Here is a 20,409-nt window from a genome sequence, read left to right on the forward strand (position 1 = left end):
AGGAAGAGCACCATGAATAACAGCCTCTCGTGTTGTGTTCTTTTTGTGCGTTTTTACTGCAAATGACAGTGAATTGTGCCATTCACAGTAAACTGTTACAGCGAATGGTGTGTAATTACGCGAAGTGGTGTAGTGGCATAATGGCGTACTTTTTAAACGTTATGCGTAAGAAGTGTGTCGTGAAAATTCCTAAAACTACGCCAATTATGGCCTAATGTTATTCCACAAAAACTAGTGACAGGTGCTCCTTATAGCACTCGATAAATAACATAGTCCGGGATGTCAATATTTATCAGAAAGGATAAAAACCACTTGGATTCCCATAAACTCAGAATCAAGGCCTAAGTGTGCTAAAATGCTGACCGCACATTTAACACCACTGTGTCACAGCTGTCACCAGCTCCAGGTGGGACCCATGAGCTAGATGCCATTTTGTGTTTTGCTATATTACACATTTATTAGAACTAGTTCCACTGGGTGACGTGACTCTGCTCAGATGTGGGATTAAAACAATTATCACTCTAAATCAATTGTACATCCTCAATTCTTGCAGGATGTCTTCTATTTGTTGAATAGAATAATGGGTGTAAAGTGAACACCAGAGGGCGATATATACTAAAGCATCACAAGGTTATGACTATTGCTGAACTCGAGAGTGCGTTGTATGGAAGCTGACGTTTGACTGGTAAGTCACAGAGAAGGGTTTGCTTCACTTTAGCAACTTGATAAAGCAGGGACCTCCTTATAAAGAGAGCGGTTTACAGAGAATATGTCTATTTTAACAGAGGGAGATCAGACCTGAGGCACAAGAACCCTGCCTGCAGGGCTTTAAGTGGAAAGAAAACACTGTGGGGTCTCTAGTAGGGGCGTGGCCGATGTAACTAAGGGCATGGCTTGAAAACACCCGAGCTAAGAGTATGTGCTTAGCATAGTGTGCCGCATGCCTGGTATTTTGCTGCTTCTATAATTGAATCCTTAGATATAATACAACAAGTAGCTTTATACCTACAACAAGCCAGGACTATTGGCTTTGTCAATGGTTGTTAGTTGCATAAGATAAATAAGCAGCAACTATTGCTTCTTTGTATATAACATTGAAAATGCTTCAGTTCCAACATGATGAGACTGTGAAAGAACTATAACGAGTCCCTTTGAGGTTACCTCAAAGGCAGTGAAGGGTGGCACTGCTGCAGAGTTGGGTTTTTTTTCCGTCCTGAGGGTGAGAGCAAAAATGGAGAGCCCGATAGGGACTGATAGAGCGCTTACAGCACTCTAAGTTATATGGGTGCATCATACTCATGTGACACGTGTCACAGGTGTGTTACGTGTCAACAAATGAATGTTGGAAAGAACTGTGGTGGCGATGAGTCACATTGGAAGATCAGGAGGTCCTTTCAATTGGATACACTTGGACTTTATTGAGATGCCGAGGTGCAATAGGTTGAGATATGTTTTAGTGGTGGTGTGTATCTTTTCACATTGGGTTGAGGCATATCCAACTACAAGATGTGACAGTCTCACAGTGGCAAAACTGCTCTTAAGAGAACTGATACCGCGGTTCCGATTTCCGACCTCGGTGAAGACAGATAGAGGAGCACACTTCCATAATGAAATCATGAAGTTGTTGTGTACAGCTTTGAGTATTGATCAGAGATTGCACTGTAGTTACAGGCCTGAGGCTTCTGGTCTTGTAAAGCATATAAACGGTACAATCAAGATGAGGGTGTCGAAGGTGTGTTCGTCAACTTCACTGAAATGGCCAGATGCACTGCCTTTGGTGCTAATGAGTTTGCGTAGTACTCCCGATAGGAGGACAGGGCTCTCTCCCCATGAGATACTGATGGGAAGAGCTATGCGGTTGCCTACAGTGCCAGCTACAGCATTGATAAACATCACAGCTGACTTGGTATTGGATTATTGTAGGGGACTGGCTGATGCGGTTAATTCTGTGTCCCACCAGGTCGAGGCTGAGACTGCATCCACCTCGAGAGACCTGCTGCATGATCTCAACCCTGGTGACTGGGTGCTTGTCCGAAAGCACGTGAGGAAGAGCTGCCTTGATGCACACTGGCGAGGACCCTACCAGGTGATTCTGGTCACAAGTACAGCTGTGAAGTGTGGGGGATTACCAAATTGTATTCACGCTTCGCATACTCATCGAGTTCCAGAGCCTGCGGAGGAAACAACTCCCCTGTTCCGAGAAGTGCAATTGAAAATGCAACAGACGATGCAGGAACAGGTCAAATCGTAAGCTTCGGTGATGAGGCTGAACAATCAACTGAGCAAGATAGAAGAGATCAAGCCGTTCCTGAGTTGAGTTCAGAACATGACATAGACGAGATTGCAGAAGTGAACTTTGAACCAGAGCAAAGTGAAAGGCCTGGTGCAGAAGGATCAGATCAAGAGGAAAAGAGGAGAACAGGTGCAGAAGCAGAAAAGTGTCCGACAAGAAAAAAAAGGCTAAAAATAGGGCTTGCATCTGAGAAAAATCTCGTTCCGATTCCTGAAACGTCTGAATCAGATCAAAGTGAAGCCGAAGAGAGACCAGATGGTCTAAGACGATCCCGAAGGGAGAGGGTACCGTCTCAAAAGTACGCATTTCCTGAGTGGACATACCTGGCTGCAGATGCAGAGACCGAAGAACTCCGGGAGGTTGGGGACTGGCACAGTGAGTTATGGAGGGGACACCCTATCGATTGATATTCAGTTGCTGGTACCTGGAGTTGAGGCTTTTGGAATCTTAACACTGACCGTCTCCGATCCACCAAGGCTGAGTGGGTTACGATTTCTGATCCTTAACCAGGCTAATTTCCCTACCTTCGGTCGACACCCCACTGCACAAGAACTGGGAGAAATTTGTGCGGAGATTCTGCAACTTGTTCTTACTGTGCTTGGATCTAATATCATTAATGATGAAGCTTGAACTGTGAAATAAGAACTCATTAGGCTTTAGAAAAAAGATAACCTAGGCCCAAGTGGAAGAAGATTTACATTTAGGGACGTTCAATAGAAGAAGAACTGAGGGGTAGGGCTGACTACATCTCTACAATAGGTTTAGTGTTAATTGGACTATATATTGCTACAATCAAATGGATAAAGAATAATAGAGACATTGCAAATAACAGGATAAAGCAAAGAAAAGAGACTTTGTTGATTTCGTTTGTACCTCAAGATACCAACAGTGTTTCAAAATGGAGTCTAACAATTCGGAACAGAAGAAAAAGTGCATAATTGTTACCCTTATTGTTGTGGTGCTTATTGTCTTAACTGTGGTGATTGTTACATTGTTAGTTGAATCTCAAAATGCCGTAGGGAAGGGGGAACAGGCGACACTTGCCCCACCTGTCACAGATTTGGAAGGGGGTGCATCCGCAAAAGATAGAGAAATGATCAGGGAGACTAGTTGGAAGTTACATGTAGACTTATCCAAAGGTGATTTCAAGCTGAATGCATATGCTCGTTTGTTGTATGAATATGTCGATAAGATGGAAGCAAAAGACTGTTATGTGTGTATGCAATTGCCTGCATCAGTAGAAGAAGGCATTCAATACCATCACTTACCTGTGACATATGGTATTACATGTAGTGTGTTGTTGAGCATGTTTTATAGTAAGGCACATTTTGAGTACTACTTCTCGAATTATGATGTGGTACTCTCAGAAGTTCCAGTTGTTAAGTACTTGAACACATATGATTACTATAAGGAAGTAGAGCGGATGTCTAAGTATTTCGTGCCTACTATTACCTTAGAGACATCATATGCCCATAATCACAATTTGACCTGCATGCTAACAGAAATTGAAAAGAAATGTGTGCATCAGATAGAAGATCGGCATAGGCAGACCTTTAGACCAGATCCAAAGCATAAAGTCATTCCATGGACACCAGAAGAATTAGATCATAAGGCACAAGGAAGTTCAGGTCCTATAGCTTTGGACTTTAAGCAAAAAGGAAAACTGTGCATTAGACACCCATCAACATTTTATGATATTTGTGGGTGAGAATGATTGTGAACACATTTTGTTGATTGAGGAGTCAATTAGAAAGGCACTCATGGATAAAATAACCATAGTGCTGAATGTGTATTTTGTGTGCGGAACAAATACTTATGTAACGCTGCCTAAGAATGTTTATGGCACATGTTATCTGGCTGTGGTGTTCCCCAAAATCTTTCATGTGGAAGATTTGTGGCCTTTAGAAGGGAAAAGATCTCACAGAGGAAAACGTGGTGTAAGTGCAGGAGAAATAGTTGGGGATATAGTCGGAGCCATGATGCCTAGTGTGGGTGTAATTTTGAATGATGTTAAAATCAGAAGGTTGGCAACTCTGGTGGACAAGCTCTCTATAAATACGGCCCAGATTCTATTGCTTGTAGATGGAGAGATGGTTTCGATAAGGGCTATGGTCCTTCAAGATCGTCTTGCTTTAGATGTGTTACTAGCAAAAGCCGGAGGAGTCTGTAAATTATTGAAAGTTTACACGTATATTCCTGACAATAGTCGGGATATACGAAAGTACATTAGTAACATTTCAGAAATACATCAAGATTTGCAGGATTTGGCTGCTGATGGACTCTGGGAACAAATTGGTGAAGGATTTGAAGCTGGTTGGAAGCTGGTTTGGAAGTCTGGGACAAGCGATAATGGGATACATCTTGAAACCTATCATAATAGCTGTCATTTGTATAATTGTACTACTGGGAGCCATCAAAGCTTACAAGTGGCAGAAAGCACGACATCATGAAAATTCCATGAAAAGGCGAGAGCAGCAGTTAGAACGACCACAGGACAGTCATTATCTGCACCTTAAAGGGTTAGAAAAATTTAGACAGGGACGGCAAACTACAGCTTCTGTTTAGGTCGGTCTCTTCTCCAAGGAGAAATTGTGAGAGGATAGAATGGTGGTGTTATGACACTAGTCATAAGACGGGTGAACTGATACAGCGCTTACAGCACTCTAAAAAATATGGGTGCATCATACTCATGGTTTAAACGCACTCACATGTATTTTTATCGGTTGCAGTGTTTTACGATTATTAAGATGCATTTAACCAACGTTATCTTCACATTGAAATGCAGTGTGCACATTCAAATAAGATTTTACATGTATTAGAAACATTCAGAATTCCTGTATGTATAATGAACAGGATGAAATCATATTCGTGCAATGTAACCATGTTTAGTTTAAGCCTGAATTGTAGGCCCAAAATTGTAAAGCTGTTGATAGTTTAGATTCTCCTTGGCCGCTCAAAACATTAATTAAATGAATCTCTTTTGCACTCAAAAGTAGCGTGTTCTCATCCTACTGCAGGTGCAGGATTTCAGCCTTGTTATTCTTAGATTTAAGGAGATACCCGGAATGTCTTTGAGGAAGACTGGAAGGCGAGAAGGGAGAACTCCTTTTGTGCCTGGCCTGTCTGGGAACCAAGGCCACTGGAAGATGAAGAATTAATTAAAGCTACTGGAAAGTTACTGAAATGATACAATAGAGAAGTTTACCACATAATACATTGGGGGATGAACTTTGTCTGTTTTTGATATGATGTGCAGGGACAGAGTCTAGAGACTTCTGCTGATTCTCGGAGGACAAAGAGCATATTAGAGTGAGCTCCACAGCCTTAAGCTAGGAAACTAATTTGACATGAGTACTTCTTAGGAAGTCAACACGTGCTGACACCTTTGGGAAATGATATAAGAGAAATTAGGTAGGACCCTCGATTAGAGCAGTGTAGGGAAAGATGATTGTTCTTTGTTTTGTTTGCCTCCCAGATGAAAAGAGAACGCGACTCAGCTTCTATTCTTTGCTGTATTTTGATGTTCATCATATTGTGCCTTTTATGCCTGAGGAACTATGGGGCATATTATCAAGCCAAGCGATAAAATGATCGCCGCTTTAGCGGCAGAAAACTGCAGCTAAAACTGCGATAATGGGCTTGATAATATGCTCTATGGAATTCCAATTGAAGCCCATGTTAAATGTGAAGGACGTCTAACATGGGCTTTAATTGGAATTCCATAGAGCATATTATCAAGCCCATTATCGCCCTTTTAGCTGCAGTTTTCTGCCGCTAAAGCGGCGATAGTTGTATCGCCTGGCTTGATAATATGCCCCTATATTCGTAAAATTGGCTCTGTATTGATTTTCATGTATCTGTATACTCTTATACTCAGGTGTGTTTACATACAATTATTTTTGGCCTTATAATAAATCCACAAAATTGGAATTCGGAGTCTGTGGTCCTTTAGAGTATGACTACATTTGAAAGTATAACCATGACTTTTTTTGCTCCCATCTACCACTTTTAGCAAACAACTAAAAGACCATCAGTCGTAACTTAGTAGAATAATTAGGGAAGACTGATTTGGCGTAATCAGGACCCATCTTGGTAACTGCTTTTTAGGACTGCTGGTGCTGAGCACCGGCAGGACCCGGCTCAAAAAAGCCCTGCCTGCCTGCACCATCAGGTGATGGTGGGAAGCCTCGTCCTTTGCAAAGATGGGTAAAGATTCCTCGCCATGCCCGAAGATGCCCCAGGTGATGTCACCAAGTCCCTGTTCCTGTAGGTAGGTGTCCTGCCCCAGGTGGAGGGGGCTTAACTTGCTTCCCTCGCGCTCTCTCAGGTCTGCCCTCGAGCATCACATGGTTGTGTGGAAACACAACAGCAGCCAGGCAACTCCTGCTCATTCCTCACTGTCCAAGGACTCCGAGACTTCGGGCACTAGAGAACGAGCTGGACGAGGGCAGTTCAGGATGGACTGTTCCTATTGGAGCAGGGTCAAGACTGATTTGCACATGGATGGGTCCAAACTGAGATGGGTTAATACCACCCCAAGCAATTCCCAGTGCTTAGTCGTATTGCAAGCATCACCCCATCACCTTTAGTGTGTTTGATGTGCAGGGTCTGAGACTGAATGAAGAGAGTGAATGGCAACCAAGAGTTGTCAATTTGTGGCCCTGAGCAGTAGTCGGAACACTCTTAATAACATGTGAGGGCCCTTTATCACTCTTTTATCTAAAGCCTTGCAATTTTTGCACTTTGCTCCCTTGGTGACGTGTAAATAAAATGATACAAAGGTGTAAAGCGTTTAGCAGCCTCCTATGAAAAACAACCATCATGAGAGACCATTGGATTTTCACATAACTCCCCGCTGTGTGATGTTGCACACTTTTTTCAGGCTTTTTAAATCTGTGAATTTTTCTAACAGCATGTAGAGCCAGAGAAAGTGTGTGAACGGTGGCACTCATTAATAAGGCACTGACTCGCCTTGTCGTAAAGCCATTGCAAACATCACTCCTCTTGCTACTACTGAAACACCAGAGTATAGTTAATGCCTTGTATGTGTGGGGAGACTGTGTGGCATTAATTACAGTTTCCAATTGGCCACCCCGCTGGTAAACCCAACAAGGTAATCCTTAAGGAATGGGGAAATATCATCTGGATCCTCTCTTTTTCCAGGTCAAAGTCTGCTGGGAAATCTCAATTCCGTGTGGAAATCCGGTCCTATTTACCACCAGCTTTGAGCATGGTGTGGCGGTGTGCAGGGCACAAGTCATTAAAAAAGAAGTGGGGGACTAACCAAGTAAGCAGTATGCCAGTGACTTCATGACTTGTGACATCACAGCAGGTGACATCACAATGCATGACATCAAGGTGCGGCATCACAGGAAGTGACATCACCAGAAGTGACATCAGATCTTAACACCTCACATAGGGAAACCTAGATACGGGAATGCTGGGCCACTTATAATTTGGCATCCAACTTGTAAGCTCTCCCTAAACTGAGAGTTTCTTTGAGTGAATTAGAAATGGATTGCATGCATCATTCAAAAGGTACACATTCTCTTGTCTTTTTCATATTGATTTCTTTTCTTACTGAAAAATCCCTTCATTTTGTGAAAAATACCAACTATGTCTACTCTTTTTAAACTCCTTTTTATGGCACTGTTGATACTGATGCTGTGCTCCTGAATGCACCCGATGTTTGAACACATATTCCTACTTTTCACCAGGTACATCAGCACACAAGTGGGATCCGCCATCATCTCTTCAACGATGCTTATCGATAATGAAGAGCTGAGCACACCCGTGTACTACAATCTCTGGCACAAAACCGAGGTATGACTGACTTTTCTCTTATTAGAGTTTGATAGGAAGGACCTAGGTCTGATTAGAGTGAAAATAATTATTAAAACTAGGGGTGGATGAAATTCCATAATTTCCCCCCAAACAAATTCCATGAAAATATCACAAAATTAGAGCAATGTCTTATTTGCAGGGATCTTGACTGACTTTTTTCACATGAGCACGCACTCCGGGTTTGTTGAAAAAGAACTTACATGGACAAAGAAACTGAGGCATGGGTCAATTACAGTTTATCTGGCCCACAATCTGGGAGTACTGACTACAAGCACATATACCTATTGATGTGACCATACATATTAATGTGGTTAACAAAATATTGATGTACCTGTAACAGCCTATCATGACATCCATGCTATTTGCTGCTTAAAATTGTCCCTGGGCAATGGATATGATTTCAAACAATGCATATTCACCAGGCCTGATTCACAAAAGAATTGTAAATTTGCAACCTTAGGTTTAGCACTTGTCATGGATGCAGAATTTCATATCTAGAGTTTAAATGTACATCTGCATGAAACCAGGCGTCCAGACATGGTCATGTAAAACCTTTCATGAGTTTGGGTTTGCAATCTGTGCAGAATGAATAAAGGTACATGGAGAAATGTCATCCGATTTGTGCAATGGCACTTTTTCCTTTTTTTCTGCATGGGGATTAGAATAACTCCATGGTCGCTCCCCTTATTTAAATCCAGACCAATCCCTTTGTTACTCTTTAAAGAGATGTACTCCTATAGTTGAGAGGAGCAAATCTCCCATCATTTTGAAAAGGTTGAAAAAAAGTCAATGGATACTCACATACTTGAGATTTTGTGTATTCACAAACTTTCTAAGAGGCCTGTGCCCTTAAACACTACTTTCCCACCCCTGACAAATAATTATCTTGAGTAATATTGCACCATAGTCGGGTAATATTACACTGGTGTGAATTGACCCTTTTGCTTAGATGTACTAATGGCTTTGAGAATTATGCCCGAGGATGTTAAGGTCTGACACACAATAATATTTACAGTCATAATTACATTTATGATTCCGAAAGTTGAATTTAGGATAGCAATTCCCAAATCCAGTTTCTCAAAATCAGAATTTGAAAAGTTTTTCACCCCATATCTCCCTTATGATGATAGAAAGTCAGCCTGTCCAGCACATACTCCTCAGTCGTATATATATGGTTAATGTCGAGAACTGGAAACAAAATTCTTTTGTGGAGAGAAAAAGAAATAAGAATATTTATAGATCTACAAGAAGACTACCATGAAATTTACATTCGGAATTTTTGAACCTTGAAGAATGTGCACATCTAAGCAAATTATCGGCTGAAACATGTTAGGTTGCATGTGAAAGCTGATTCAAAATAAAAAGGTGAAAATCTGGGCTGAGATTTTGATCTCTGCAAGATGGGTGGTGGGTACATAAAATAAATACAATATTAAAATAAAGTAAAAATAATAAAATGCTACTTACGGTGCTTGCTGCTATAAAGAATAATTGTTTAATCTAGAGACATGAAATGCAGGCAAAAAAAAGACCTGCACAAATTGTGCATACATTTCTTTATGGAAATTTCTATGCGAAATGTTGATCCAGGATTTTGCGCTATGTTTTAGTATGAAATGCATCCTCACGTTGACTTTGGAATGATGCATTTCGCAACAACAAAAAATACTTTTGTGTTCTGTTCATTCATGGTGTTCCTATGCTCTCACGATAGGAGGTGTACCCAAACGGAATCTCAACTACGCAACTTAGAATAATTGCATAGGCTCAGACGTTTTTCCTAATAAACTTAATGTGATGTGCCAGAAAGTATGAAAATATACAGTGGTGTGAGCAGAATTACATCCAGTACTTTTTTTTTTTTTACACACAGCTGCCTCTCGATCATCCTTGGTCACCAAGTGTATTCCATTGATAGCCTTGGCTTCTCAATGGAAATAATATGAAGGCTATCTCAATTTTTTACCACCTGTAATTATATTCATTCAGAAACTGATCATTTTCCATGAAGGATAGCTTCGCTGCTCATTGATGGGTAGGGCTCCAGAAGGCCATGGAGCTTTGATGTGTAGGACATTTGTGATTTAGCATCAGATCTTTATCGCCGCCTCCTAGACGGCCACACTTGTGCCCTTGAACCTCATGGAGTACGTTTGAGTCTGGGTATTCTCTTTCATTTAAAGCATCTTCTTATTGGCTGTTTGCGGTTGGGGTTACGGCCAACCACTGGCTCCTGCTTCACTGTCAATGACTTGGTAGTTGCCCAACTGATTTGCCTTTGGAGGGAGGCCAAGGACCATATAACATGGTGCAGGCACATAGATGAAGGCGTTGTCCCATTGCTTAGGGACCGTTCATGCAAAGGAGGGAACACCTACTTCACAAAAAAAGGAGAACACCCAATGTTTATTGTAGACTGGGCAGCACAAGCATTGATATATTCTTCTGTCAGAAGTACTTGAGCTTGAAAAGTGGCATAAACGTCCCTGGACCACTGAGGTTCATAGGTACTAGAGATGGTCACACACAAGAGATGCAACCCATCCTGTGATACGATACAGGATAAAGTACCTTAAAAATGCCAGGCATTGGTTTAGAAACATGTATTATTACGAAAGAGACGTTTCACCTATATTAAGATATCATGTTCCTCACCATGCTTTAATTTCTTTCTCTATCTCATGCACTGCAGAGTCCACAACACCATGAACATCGAGTTCAACCAGTCTGTGTCTTCTGGAACTTCAGCATCAGGTATGTAGTGTCTTCTCTCTGTCAAACACTATTAGAAATTTAGCTCAGGCTTTTCATGCACCTGCTGCTGAGAGCTTTGTGCAGTACTCGGGTCATATGTTTGAGGGTTTCTCCAGCAGAGCGTTAACCCCCGCGTGTTTCCATTGGTCCGGGAAGTATCCGCAAAAGATGGAAGATTGATGATGGTGATGAGGTTGGTACTGATCAGTTTGCTTCCCAGGTTATACATATGGTGAAGGCAGGGGTCTGAGGGGGACCCTGAGTAGATGGTCTGCATGATTCCGGTGCTGTCATCTGTGGTAAAGGGGGTCCAGTTTGCTAAGAAGTGGGTGCTCCTGATGTTGGTGGGGGTTTGTGTGACAAAGTCCTCTATGGTGGGTTGAGGTGCAAAGCTGGAGTAGATTTTAAGAATTTTGTTGTGGAAAAAGTCTGAAAGGTCATCGCAGAGGATCTGTCAGGGAATGATGGTATTGGTGGCGGGTGTCAGGCTGATTCGTTCGTTGACGATATAGAAGAGTTATTTGCAGGAGCTGGTGCAGGATTAGAGTCTGATCACAAGGGTCTGATCACAAGGGCCACTTTCCTGGCTTTTTGGATCTGTGAGTGGTGCTTTCTGAGTGCAGATTTGTAGCTGCCTCTGGAGGTGTTGTCTCCGCTGGTTCTCCATCTCCTTTCCAGTTGCTTGCAATAGCGCTTGGAGTTTCTTGGTTCCTCCATGTACCAGCATGCTTGAGCGTGAGCTTTTGAGTGTCAGATCTTATTCATGGGGGCCAAGTTTTTCACGCACTCTGATATCAAAATTGTTGAAGGTGGATAGGTAGTTCTGTTCCATGGTAAATGGTGACCCTGTGAGTGTCGGTTAGTTGGCTCTGAGGGCGTGGGCCCAGTCTGCTCCTGTTATATTAAAATAATACATTGCAATGTTGATTTAAAAAAAAAAAAAAACAGGCCTTGATTTTATTCATTCAAGGATTTAGCACCAACTTAAAATTACACTATACATACTGATTGAATTACTTTTTAAAGGTAGGAAAATATGCCACCTGAATTTGTTGCTGTTGTATCAGTTGGGCATAGTAAGATGTAGGTGGTGATGCCCTCTTGGAATTCTTGGTCTCAGAAGTCATAAAGCCTGTGACATGGACTTAGTAAATACTATTCTAAGACTTCTGTTTACTTTCTGTTGTTTGCACCTCATTTTCCCCAAAACTCTCAGCTGCAAATAGGAGGCTGTTGGTGGTGCAAGGTGTCAATCCGATGATTATATCAGTCCTTCAAATGGTGCATGATGTCATTCCCTAACACTCCTAGTAACTGTCTGAGATAATCTGATGAAAGCCTCCTCCTGTCACTGAACAGGATGAGAAGGATAAACCTTTCCAGCTTCAGAAAGTTTGGCGTACATCATATTTCAGGGGAGTATGGGAGCGAATAGCAAGCTTCTGACATTCAGGACGTATTTAAGGACACTTTTTATGACACACATCTGTTTGTAGTCCTTGGTTTTTACTATCATGTTCTGTTCCCTCTTGAAAGCCCGGAAACTGGAGGCATGTGGTCTACACTTGGCTGCACTGTTCTGAAGTCTGTGTCAGACTATACATCCTGCTTCTGCAATCACACCACCAACTTTGCAATCCTCTTGCAAGTATACGAGGTTCAGGTAAGCATCAACATATGTTTTGGATACCAGGTGGGGCAGGTGCCGTCTGTGCATGGCCTAATAATTTTCCACCACCTATCTCTTCTTTGAGTTTTCCAAAGATTTACATTGAAAGCTGTGGAGCACTAGAAGTATACCTCATGAGTTTCACAAAGTTCAACAGATTATGGCCTAATAATTAAAGAATGTTAGAGTGTCATGATTTCAACATGGAATTGAACCATTTGTAGCATTCAACCACAACATTCTGATTAATCAGTTATTTACTGAAAAAGGTTTCTTATAGGTTTTAGCTACTTTATTATTATCAGATGATAGCACTGTTCTATTTTTCCTAACACTTGATTCTGCCTATCACCAAACCCCTGGCTCTCTTCTTGAGAAATTAACCCACTAATTGATCCCTTTGTTGAGCAGCTGAGATCAGAACGACCACAAAATGGTCCGCTATTGTTATTACTCTAGCTGTTGTTTTTCTTTGTAATAAAGCAGAGTCCGAGTTGTTGCAACAATTCGGACTCTGCTTTATTAGCAGCCGCTTCCTCCACCTGCAGTAATCTAATGCGAAAACTACAACTCCCATCATGCATCATAATGGGCATAGGATGGAGAGAGAATAAAAATAAAACCAGACCAACTCACCGTGAAACAGACCCTGTGAGGTCGAAACGCGTTGGAGTAGTGATGTTCTAAATTAAAATTGGAATACAGGAATCACTGAGCGCAGCGTACTTTGTACTTTGGGAATTGCCCTAGGGCTTTAGGGTTTAGCCCTTCGCTAGCTCCCGCAGAGAGCGCACCTGGAATTGACCCTCATTGTTTGGAAATATATACACACACAAATATATATGTATTAAAATATTGTACTCATACGTGGTTTTTGCTAAATAAATAACATCTCACCTACTGATATCTATATTCACAAAAATACAAAGGTTACAGGGACGTTATAGTTAGGTTCACAATTTACACACACAAAACCACAGAGATTCAGCAGTTACAGTGCGGCTTTGCAAGCAAGCACCCCCCCTTCCCGGGCTAATAGTGGTCCTATGTACCCCAGGGTCCTGGCCAGTAAATAGTGGGTGTCCTGGAGCCCACCCAGGGCACCCACTGCCTCTTTGTTGTAGGCTGTGGGGGGAGCCCCAGTACCCCCACAGCCCCAGCTGGCTCCCCGCCTCCAGCAGGAGCCAGCATTGCTCCCACCCCCAGAGACCAGCTAAAAATGCTGCTCCCTATGGACAGGAGCAGTTTTTTCATCTAACAGATAAAAAGTCAGCTCCCAGCGGGCAAGAGCATTATTAATGCTTCCACCCACTGGGAGCAGATTTAGTGTTTGCTCTCGCTTGGCCAGAGCAATAAAATTGCACTAGCCAAGCAAGAGAAAACACAGTTTTCCCTAAATCAATATGTCCTATAGGGACATAGCTGGAGCCGGCCCTGGGGGATAGGGTCCCAGGGCCATTATTAGCTATAGGAGGGCGACGGTGTGGCCCCCCTCTCATTTAATGGCACAGCCGGGATCCTGGGGTTGTGGTCCATGGGGCCGAAAACAAGGGCGGCGGAGTCATGGTGGCGATACACTTCGGCTCTGATGAGGAGCCTGAAGCTATTGCCGGCCATGCTACACTGCCTCCAGCCAGTCAGGTGCACTGCTTCCTTGCACAAGAAAAACAGTGCACACACCCAGCACAAAACATGAGCACCTGTTACATTTCACATGGGCACATTCGCCCTGGAGGCAGTTTTTTCCCCCATTACCTGCCTTTCCACTGACTCTCGTGTGGGGGTGTCGCCGCCATTGAAAAAGATCTCAGAAAGGTAGATCATAATTCACACCGCAGGAAAAATACCTGCACCACCTCCATGGGCCGCTTCTGCTTCTCTGATATCAGCAGAGGCGGTGGTCTGGATGCGCTGTTCCCACTAACTTCATAATTGGGTAGTAGGACCACTAAGAAAGAGGGTGCTCGGTCAGACCACTGAACAGCGATGGCGGTTCCCTTACAGCTGAAGTAGTAATCGGGCCCTAAGTCCCCTTTTTGACTGCCCATGGAAAGATTCTGTTCTGCCAGTAACCAAAATGCCACCCCCTGCACAAAACCGTATACACGTGGAAGGTGTCAAGTTAAGAGGGTCCCAAATAGGCCACAAAGGATTGAAAAAACTTCTTGTCAATATTGGACAGGGTTTCTTATGAGGTTTCTTATGAGGGTTGTCATGTCCCTTTCTTGGACTTCATGGCATTCATTTGGCAAGTGAGGAAGTTCAAGTTTTCCATCCATGCCAAATTCTGCAGACCCACTTCCGCCCTTAATGTGATACACTCAAGTGACTTGAAGAACACTCCTCTGAGTGACAGCAGACATGTGCACAATAATTAAGGAGGTGAGTGTCCCAGTCTTGAGCTGTGCACAGAAACTAACAACATGCTCGTGCAGCACTTGGAGCGCATAAAGTGAGCAGTGCAAGGGCTAAGTTTCCATCCAAGTCTGTCACAGTTTCGCTCTTGCTGATTTCTAACGTAATTGAAGAATCGGTGCAGAGCTATTTTACCAACCTGGACACACTTAACTGCTTGTCAATGGAGCTTTCTAAAAATGTGTTGCTTTTAGCGGAAATATAGCAACATTTGTTGACACATCTAAAGTAAACAACTGATCATACTCAATAAAACACACAAAGCAACTTAACAACACAATTAAAACATAATTGGGAACAGGTCACAATAAAACATCAAAAAAGAACATAACACAACAACCACATTACAACTCAACAAAATCACATTACAATAACGAAGCACAAACATATATAGCAGTCCAAAAAACAACAGAAGATATAACCTCTGGGACAAAATGCTACTCTACAAATGTGCATAAACATTCTTGTCACACATTACCACTTCCAGAATCCTGTTTTCATGTCATGGTGGATAAATGTGTTTGGAGAAGGCAGTGCCTTGATTTACCACTGACGACACAAAGTTGCATCAGTCAAAATGTTTTTCAATCAACAACACCTAAAAACAGCCAGAACAATGCCACATCAAAGTACCACTTTCCAAGTACAAGTGGTAAACACCTGCCTCCTTCACAAATGTCAATAAAGGGCCCAAGAAAGGTCAACGTTCTGCAAATATTGTTGCAAATACTACTGTAAATGATTTTTTGTATAACAGCATAATGTAATATTGGTGCATGGCACTGAATTACCATTGGTGAAAATTGTCGGCCACCATCTCAAGAGCACTTACACTGTTTCACAGTGAGGGTAAGTGCTAGGGCCCTGTCACAATTAACATTTATTATGCAAAAGTAGTTATTGAATATTGGTATGGATGACAACTCTTCCAGTATTGATTATCGGTATGGATTACAAGTCTTGCAATGTTAACTTCTGTGCTGAAACATGCTGTTAAACTAGTGTGGTATTAGCCTCTGTGTTATTGCACATTTGAGGATGACCTTGGCTACATTCTGATTATACAGTAGCATTTGCACACATCATGGATGCAATGACAAGAAAGTATATTGATACAGTGCTTGAGACTTACCAAGACTTGCTAAAATATCACACACACACTTGCTTGCACACACATATGTGCAAACACACACACTCTCACATACACATGCATGCGCGCATACACACACACACATCTCCCTTTGACGTGGTAAAACTATGGTAGAAAAAAATGTTATTATTGCTCTTGCATCTGCTTTTTTTAAGTTCTAAGAGTAAGTTTTTTTAAGACTAGCAATCAAACAACAATACTTTGTACAAATGATCAATAAAAAAATTCATAGGTGAGGGACAGGAAATAAGGGATATTATTGATACATAGTTACATTAGAATTGAAAAAGAAAATACATTGAGAAATATGTATACCTAAATGCAAAGAGAGTCTGGTTCATATTAATTCTAACATAAAACAAAAGGAAGATGTGATATTATATCAATGTATTATCATGTATATATTGCTGAAATGAAATATTGAGCAATGCCAATACAATATGAAGGAAGTCAAGGAGGCTTAGCAACTTCTAGCGAAGGTTGGGGTATAAAGGATTTTTTTGCACTATCATCTAGAAATTGTGTGACAGGCGACCATAGCGGCAATCGTTTTAAACGTATATTTGGTTGGAGGCATAACCTCACATTTGTCAGTATTTAGTTTGTACCCAGACAGTAAGCCATAAGCTTCAACCTCTTGTAAAAATGCAGGGAGTGAAGACTGTGGTTGAGAGAGGAAGATTAATACATCATCTGCATATGCTGCTAATTTGATGTGTTGGGATTCAGATGTAAAACTCATAATAGAATGATTTTGTCGAATTCTAGATAGAAAAGGTTCTAATGCTAGGTTAAAAAGAAAAGGGGACAAAGGGAAACCTTGGCAAACTCCTCTTTTATGAGCGAAGTAGGAAGATATAAGACCATTAGTAGAGATGGCCGCCTTGGGTTTTGAATAAAGTAAAGCGATCAGGGAATTTTTTTTTAGGCCAAATCCAAACCATTTAAGGGCATGAAAAATAAATGGCCATGAGACTCTATCGAAGGCTTTCTCCGCATTGAGGGCTATTGTAGCTAGTGAATCTGAGTGATGTGACATTCTGGATAGAATGCTGAAGAATAATCTTGTGTTGTCAGTGATATTCCAACCTTTGACAAATCCTGATTGATCCTTGCCCAGCAACGAAGGAAGGTGTAGTTCTAATCGTATAGCTAATGCTTTCGAAAAAAAATTATAATCCACATTAACTAACGAGACGGGCCTATAATTTTTGCAATATCTGGAATCCTTACCATCTTTTGGTATTAAACATATTAAGGCTTCTAAAACTGACCCTGATGAGTTGCACGAAGAGGTGAAGGAGGAAATGAGAGTGTAAGTACAGAATAAGCAGTTGGGCAAAATGTAAAAATAATTCAACTGTGAATCTATCAGGACCCGGGGCTTTATCTTTTTTAAGAGTCTGCAGTGCATTTAGCAGTTCAACTTGTGTAATGTCCATTTCCAGAGATTCTAGACTGGAATGGGGGATATCAGGCTTCTGGATATTAGAGAAATATTGAAGTATAACTGTATCCAACGGCATATTCTCTTGTGTATAAAGAGATTTATAAAAACGTACAAATTCTTGAAGGATTTTGGGATCTTTATGTTTTAGTATTTGATTGTCATCAATAATAAAGTCAATGTGAAGCCTATTTTGCTTAATCTTGAGGTAATTGGCTAGTAATTTACCTGATTTATTTTGCCCGCCATAATATTTCGCACTCGTCTTCAGCAAAAATAAGAGGCACTTTTAGTCGAAGTTTTATTAAAAGCTAGTTTTGCATTTATAAGATCTTCTAGACTGTTCCTCGTTTAAGAGGTGCAAAAGGCGTGTTCTAGTGTTTTAACTTTAGTAAGAAGTGCATTATGGCTTGTTTGGAATGATTTGCGTTTATTTGATGTATACCTAATAATGAAATCTCGGGCACTAGCTTTAAAAGCATCCCAAACTGTACGGAAGGGGAGATCATCAGTTTGAAAAAATTAATGGATAAAAGAAGTAAAGGATATATTAAAGTTACGGTCAAGAAGTAAAGAGTTATTGAAACACCATCTCTTGGGTGACATAGATTGGTGTAGGATGTCTAGTTGAAGCACAACAAGAGCATGGTCAGAAATGAGTATGGGTCCTATATCTGCTGAAAGCAAAGATTGGGAAACGTGTGATAAAAATATGGTTTATTCTGGACTGTGTCTGATGCGGTGGAGAGAAAAAGGAGTATTTTCTCGAAGACGGGTTGCAAAGTCTCCAGGCATCTACTAAGTTTCTCTGTTCTATAGTTCGCAAAAAAGCTTTGTGTGATTTGTTTGGGATGAAGGGGACCTTAGAGTTCCAGTCAAAGAAGGGATCCATCACTTGGTTACAATCACCTGCAAAAATAAAGTTATCTGCAGGATATTTTAAGAGTAGTTGGGAAATGCGGGACCAAAAGGAGACATCACCGTTGGTAGGGGCATCTATGTTAAATAAGGATATAGGAGTTTTGCCTATCAACAGGTTAGTAAGCAACCATCTACCTTCGCTATCTGATTCCTGTGAGATGAGTTTGGCATTCAAAGCTTTATGACATAAGGTTATAACACCGTTTCTCTTACCATCCCCCGGTGAGAAGAAAAGTTCTCCAACCCAATTCCTCTTAAGCTTTAACGATAGGTTTTCTGTAAGATGTGACTCCTGTATCGGAGCTATATTGACATCTATCTTAGAAAAGTGGGAGAGAACTTGTTGTCTTTTAATGGGAGCATTTAAGCCTCTGACATTCCAAGTGACGATTTTTAAGAACATATATAAAACAAGTAAAATGAAAATTCATGTGAACCAATAATAGCATATATATTTTCAAATCTAAAATGGATAATAGGTACGAAGTTAAACAATATGAAGGTCAATCCATGAATATATGAGAGATGAAGGAAGTAAGAAAAAAAGAAGTGATGGGAAGAAATATGATAAGGGGTACAGTCAAAGAAAGAAAATGAAAGAGTGATAGAGGAGAAACAGATTGGTATGAGAAGTAGTAGAAGAAAAAAAACTATACCTACAAAAGATCCAAAACATTTAAGGGGTGGGGGAGGAGGCCACATGGAACGATGACACGTCCAGTCTCCATGGGGTTGGGCAGAGAGACTCCAAGAGGAAACAACATACTAAACGGAAACATCAAACATATGAGATTGGGGCCTGTAAAAAGAGAAATGTATTAGTATCATCCAAATATGCTACTAAGTTAAAGCATTTATCATAACTTTAAGACAAATACTGTAAAAGTGTAACCTAAAAACAAAAGATTATCTAGGCAAACACACTAAGATGCTATACTTGTAGTCAGAAGTCATTGTAGTAGTTAATCAGAATCAGTATAGGGAGCGTATATACTCAAAATTAGCAGAGAGAGTTACTTGAAATAAGCACCAGGAATGTCCATCTTTTCCGGGCAGTGCATGTTAAGAAAGCTTCGTAGCTTAAACGGATCTTCGTACGAGATGGTGTTATTAATAAAGGTGACCTTGAAAAGGCAAGGATGGAATAGGCCAAACCGGGCTCCAATAGAACGTAAGGCTGGTCTCATTGCTAAGAACTCTTTGCATCTATCTGCCGTGGGTTTTGCATAGTCTTGTGAAAAAAGAGCTGATTTCCTGAAGAAGAGATGCGTTTCATGGATCTGACTGCTGATAACACCTTGAGAAGATCTGCATATTTAAGGAAGTATAAAATAACCCCTCTTGGTTTCCACATGCCTGAAGACGTTGAGTGTGGAGGACCCAGTCTGTGTGTATGTTGGATGTTGAGAGGGGTGTCCTCATGTAGGTGGAGCACTGTTAGTATAATTTTGCTTGAAAAAATTGATTGGGTCGGAGCCTTCCTGCAGTCCATAAATACTAAGGTTATTTCATCTATTCCTGTTTTCAAGGTTTTTGACCTGTTTCTGTAGTGACGTAATCTGTGAATGAAGATTCTCAGCTTTAATTAAGGATGAGCCCATCATTTCCACACTATGTTCTACCTTAGTGAGCCTTTCTTTGAGTTTTGTCCAACCATCCGTTAGAATTTGTAATTTGGAGTTTGCTTCTTCAACGAAGGGTGTAAAGCCCGTATCTCCTCCAAGAGCAGATCCATGGATACGGACGATGTTTGCTTTGGCGGGGATGGAGGGTCTTTTTTTAACCTTTTAGTTGGGGCTTTAGTAGCTGTAGAAGAAGCATTCGTGGTAGATGAAGTAGCTGCTTTAGGTTGTAAAGTCGCAGTATCCTCCATTTGTGTAAGAGAAGCACATAGCCTTGAACGGACAATAAATGTA

At 41.2% G+C, this 20,409-nt stretch overlaps 1 protein-coding gene across 1 annotated transcript in view; it reads left to right on the forward strand.

Annotated features, from left to right (window-relative positions):
- ADGRD2 (adhesion G protein-coupled receptor D2) overlaps positions 1-20,409 on the forward strand; it is a 493,199-nt gene that overhangs the window by 204,020 nt on the left and 268,770 nt on the right. Inside the window, exons 12-14 of the mRNA XM_085613752.1 lie at positions 8,011-8,116; positions 10,830-10,891; positions 12,428-12,554. Of these exons, the coding sequence (XP_085469878.1) occupies positions 8,011-8,116; positions 10,830-10,891; positions 12,428-12,554 (295 nt within the window). The remainder of the gene's footprint in view (positions 1-8,010; positions 8,117-10,829; positions 10,892-12,427; positions 12,555-20,409) is intronic.

The sequence above is a fragment of the Triturus cristatus genome, chromosome 1_2 (assembly GCF_964204655.1).
Source record: "Triturus cristatus chromosome 1_2, aTriCri1.1, whole genome shotgun sequence".
Classification (NCBI taxonomy): domain Eukaryota; kingdom Metazoa; phylum Chordata; class Amphibia; order Caudata; family Salamandridae; genus Triturus; species Triturus cristatus.